General features: G+C 55.9%; 1 protein-coding gene across 1 annotated transcript; it reads left to right on the plus strand.

Moving 5' to 3' along the window:
• Positions 1-324: 324 nt before the first annotated feature.
• On the plus strand, positions 325-4036 carry THBD (thrombomodulin). Its single transcript, XM_046679903.1, has one exon. It carries the CDS (start codon positions 508-510, stop codon positions 2230-2232), a length of 1725 nt encoding a protein of 574 aa, XP_046535859.1. The 5' UTR covers positions 325-507; the 3' UTR covers positions 2233-4036.
• Positions 4037-5143: the final 1107 nt, after the last annotated feature.

The following is a 5143-nucleotide window of genomic DNA, read 5'->3' on the forward strand; positions in this document are numbered from 1 at the left end:
GAACAAGAAAGAGGACGGGGAGATTAGGAGAGACTGCGGATTATGCCTCTTTTAGGGCTGGGCGCGTGGGGGCCCGAGTGGCGGGACCGAGGACTGTCGCCTAGCGGACAGAGGTGCTGTCCCTCTGCCGCGCTTGCGCTTAGTGGCCCCGCCCGGGGACATACCAGCGCCCGGGCTGGGTTTACTCATCCCCCCCCGAGGTGATCCCTGGCGCGAGGGCGGGCGCAAGGCGTCCGCAGAACCCAGTAATCCGAGAATGCAGCATCAGCCCTTCCCACCAGGCACTTCCTTCCTTTTCCCGAACGTCCAGGGAGGGAGGGCCGCGCACTTATAAACTCGGGCCCCGGCCCGCCGGCATGTCAGAGGCTGCCTTGCCTGGGTTGCGCGCCGTTGCCAGACGCGTCTGGGCTGGGACAGACAGGAGCAGCTATCGCCAGCGGAGCCCTGCGCCTCTCGTCGCGGCGCCTGCGCTCTCCCCGGGGCCTGCACGCGGCGCGTCTGGACAGCATGCTCCGGGTCCTCCTCCTCGGCATGCTGGCCCCCGCTGGCCTGGGGCTCCCGGCGCCCACAGAGCCGCAGCCCCATGGCAGCCAGTGCATCGAGCACGACTGCTTCGCGCTCTTCCGGGGCCCCGCGACCTTCCTCGCTGCCAGTCAGGCCTGCGAGAGCCTGCAAGGCCACCTGATGACCGTGCGCTCCTCGGTGGCAGCTGAGGTCATCTCCTTGCTACTGAGTGGCGACGGCGGCGACAGCCAGCGCCTCTGGATCGGCCTGCAGCTCCCGCCCGGCTGCGGCGACCCAGGGCACTCTGGGCCCTTGCGCGGTTTCCAGTGGGTTACGGGCGATAACCGCACCAGCTACAGCAGGTGGGCGCGGCTCCACCGCGACCCGGCGCTTCTCTGCGGTCCGCTTTGCGTCGCAGTCTCGGCGGCCGGGGCCGCTGCACCGGGCGAGCCGGCCTGGGAGGAGCAGCAGTGCGCCGCGGAGGCCGACGGCTTCCTCTGCGAGTTCCACTTCGCAGCCTCCTGCAGGCCCCTGGCCGTGGAGTCCGCGGCGGCCGCCAGTGTCTCGATCACCTACAGCACCCCGTTCGGGGCCCGCGGCGCGGACTTCCAGGCGTTGCCTGCGGGTAGCTCCGCCGCTGTCGCGCCCTTCGGAGTGGAGCTGGAGTGCACGGCGCCTCCCGGAGAGGCCGAGGCGCGCTGGAGCCGGGAGGCGCCGGGCGCCTGGGACTGCAGCGTGGAGAGCGGCGGCTGCGAGCGCGCGTGCAACCGGAGCGCCGGGACGTCGCGCTGCCTCTGCCCCGCCGACGCCGCCCTGCAGGCCGACGGGCGCTCCTGCGCCGCGCCTGGGGAGCACTCCTGCGACCAACTCTGCGACCATTTCTGCGTCCGCAACCCGGACGTGCCCGGCGGCTACTCGTGCATGTGCGAGACGGGCTACCAGCTGGCTGCCGACCAGCACCGTTGCGAGGACGTGGACGATTGTAAGCTGGTGCCCAGTCCGTGCCCGCAGCGCTGTGTCAACACCCAGGGCGGCTTCAAGTGCCACTGCTACCCTGGGTACGACCTGGTGGACGGCGAGTGCGTGCAGCCCGTGGACCCATGCTTCGGGACTAACTGCGAGTACCAGTGCCAGCCTGTGGGTCAGAATGACTACCGCTGCATCTGCGCCGAGGGCTTCGCGCCCATCCCCCAAGACCCGGACCGGTGCCAGATGTTCTGCAACCAGACTGCATGCCCAGCCGACTGCGACCCCAATAACCCATCTAACTGCCAGTGCCCGGAAGGCTACATCCTGGACGACGGCGTCATATGCACAGACATCAACGAGTGCGACAGTGGCTACTGCCCGGGCGAGTGCCGCAACCTCTTTGGCAGCTACGAGTGCATCTGTGGGCCAGACTCGGCCCTCGCCGGCCAGGTTGCCACTGACTGTGACCGCAAGGAGAGCAAAGGAGACGACGAAGACAGCGGATCTGGGGAGCCCCCGGTCAGCCGGACTCCCGGCACCACGGCGAGCCCCTCGCCGGTAGCGCCCCTGCATTCGGGCGTGCTCATTGGCATCTCCATCGCAAGTCTGTCTCTGGTGGTGGCGCTTTTGGCGCTCCTCTGCCACCTGCGCAAGAAGCAAGGTGCCATGTCGACAGAGCTAGAGTACAAGTATGGGGCCCCAACCAAGGAGGTGGTGCTGCAGCACGTGGGGACGGAGAGGATGCCTCAGAAACTCTGAGGGGCCCCCCTCCCTGACCCAGGTGTGGGTTTGGCCTTTGCCTCCCTCCCGTGTCCTCCCCCCTCCCCCAGCCTTACTCCCTGGCCACCCCAAAGCACCTTAGCTGGCATCAGAACCGGAGAAGACCCTCCTCACCTTCTTCTCTGATTCCACACGAGGCTGGGGAGTGGGCATTGGAAGGACTCCACGCCCCAGCCATTTCCGTGCCATCGTCGCACAACTGGGCAAGCTGGCAGTTTGATGATGAAGACACAGACTGCAGAGTGTCCCATGCCCCCACCATGGAGGGCGAGCCTTACGGTAGGCAGCCTTTGGGGCAGACTGTGAGCCCCCAGACTAGTGAGTGTAATGAAGTCATTGGTAATGACCAACATATTTATTTTTTAAGTATTTAGGATCTTTTTCTTTTGCTTTTTTCCCTTCCTGTAGGTATCTCTCCCCCCTCCCTTCCCTTTGATCTTCCTTCTCTCTGTATTTATATACTCCTACTTGTCATGTGGCAGTGGAACCATCTTGGTGAAGTTTCCCCCCAGCCCTCTTGCATTTATTAAGCCGAGCCCTGTATGTCCCCTCATTCCTCCGAGTTTTCCCCTCTCAGGAACTCAGCCAACCCCCCCCCGAGTCACCTGCCCTGCGTCAGACCCCTCTGCTCTGACCTGCCTGCCTAGGCAGAGCCCCTGTGTGAGCCAGAAACAAGAACTCTACACACAAGACTGGCTGGGGTGTGCTCTTGCACCAGAGTTGCTAATTTGTCTTGAAATTTCAGGCTTCCAGAGCAATATCATTTTACCAAGGTTAAGATGGGAGAGGCATTTGTTAAACTAACGTTGCTGGGCTGTTATAGGAATTCAACCCCAAGGAGTTTTTTATTTTCTAAACAGTGAGCCTGGGTTTTATTGTTGTTGTTGTTTTGCTTTGGACTGAAAAGTAATAACTGTTGTTAAGCTTCTTATACAGTTTCTTTTTCCATGATGATGATGATGATGATGAGTTATTTTTGACAATGTTGAAAACGTTCACATGATTGCTCTCGACTGAGGGAAGAAAGAAGCCCCTCCCAGGAGACAGCTGAAGACAGTTTTGAGCTGTGTGATCCAGGCCAATTACCATTTTGGCTCCTCTCATTGTTCTTGTAATTTGTAGGCCAGCTCTACTGGTTCTTTGGTATTGGGGAGCCTAAGGATGGAACCTGAAGAATGCTCAGTGAGGGCCCCACCTTGATCAGGCCCTTGAGAATTCCTCCCACGTCAGAGAGGCCTTCTAACGCTGTCCACTAGGAACGTGGTCCCTAGACAAGAAGCGGAGGCTGGCTGGGAATGCAGAAACTCCGGCCCCACCCACCTACCGCAGGAGAATCTGTATTTTAACAAGAGCTGCAGGGGGTTGTCTGCCCAGTATAGTTTGAGGAGAACTGTTCCAGATTGCTTCCAACATTCTGGAATATTTTAAATATGGATCAGTAATAAGTAGCAGGCCAAATCAGGCCCTTTATTCTCAAGAAACTGAGGAATTTTCATATTATGGCTTTGCTTTCTGGTAGAAAGACTAGGTACACACCTTTAGACATTGCTCCACAGGGGAGAGAAGTTCTTCGGTTCAACTAAGCTAGGAACGAAATCACGCTTCAGTGTGTGGAAAAAAATGTATGATATAATGTATCTTTTGTGATGCAAAGGTTTTCTTCTACTAGTTTGTAAACTCAGCACATTTGTACATAGTTATTTATTTATTGGAGATAAACTAGAACACAGGCAAAACCCTTGCTTATGACATCACATGTAGAAAATAAACAAATAAGAGAGTGTTCTTGGGTCGTGTGTCTGTTCACATCCCCTCCCAGAGGCCCACACTTTGTATCATTAAAGGAGGCTCACCAACAATGTAGATGACATGAGGTGTATTTAAAGGCTGCTCCACACCCCATCCAGCTCCATCTGCTCACGGCGCCATCTGACTTTCAGAGATCTTTCCAGAGGACATTGTTTTCACTGTAGAAGGACTTCATGTTATGCCTGTGTGCACAAATATTTATTTTTTCCTCTGTAACCATAACAATTTCATGCACAGGATTTGTGTCTATGCATTTTAAAACACATTATAGGATTATATGTTGGGATGAGTTAAAGAAACAGTCTTTCTCGGGCATCTCCAGCATCCCCGCTGTGTGTCCTTCTGGATATGGTTTGGCATTATCTGCTTGCTGAGCTATCCAAACACAACAGTCATGAGGGGTCTCAGTCTGTGGCTTGAATTCAAACAATCGTTCCCACATGCCAAGGTTTTACACAGTGTTAAATCATTCTCATTTCTGTTGGAGATGAGAAACTCTGTCTTTTTAATACATAAATTTCTTGGGCGCCTTTTCCTGAGTTGGTCGAACTGGCTGAATTTTGTATGCAGTGCTCTGAAAGTCTTCATAAAGCAGAAGTTGAAAGAAAATCAAGTTCAGTCAAATATTCCAATATTTGTATACATCTGGACGATGCTGAATTTCTCAGTTTTAAGCCGAGCAGTTACTGTCGTGAAGGTGCAGTTGCAGATTTCAGCATCCTCTGCCGATGAGCTTGCAGCTTTGCTGTGTGTAGGGGTGAGGGGTGGGCGGCTACTGTGTGCGGTGCCCTCCTGAGATAACGAGTTGAACAATGTGACTTTGAGGAACTTGGGAGACTGGCAGAAAACCAAATTCCGTCGTGGGTACATATGAAGGAAGAGCTCGATGAGTGGAGGCAAAGCAGGTACAGATAAGCTGTCCTGGGAGGTCCAGAGGAGAAAGCGATACCTTACAAATTTGTCCTCACTACCCGGTCTTGCATTTTTCACAAGGGTCTGCTCCCCAGTAGCCGTCAAATTGACTTTTGAGGGCTCATTGCTTTAGGATTTTTTCCTCCAGAGGAGGGGTATTTTCTTAAGG

The sequence above is a fragment of the Equus quagga genome, chromosome 12 (genome assembly GCF_021613505.1).
Source record: "Equus quagga isolate Etosha38 chromosome 12, UCLA_HA_Equagga_1.0, whole genome shotgun sequence".
Lineage (NCBI taxonomy): Eukaryota > Metazoa > Chordata > Mammalia > Perissodactyla > Equidae > Equus > Equus quagga.

Coding starts and splice junctions, on each gene's coding strand:
- THBD (XM_046679903.1), top strand. CDS start 508: ATGCTCCGGGTCCTCCTCCTCGGCATGCTGGCCCCCGCTGGCCTGGGG.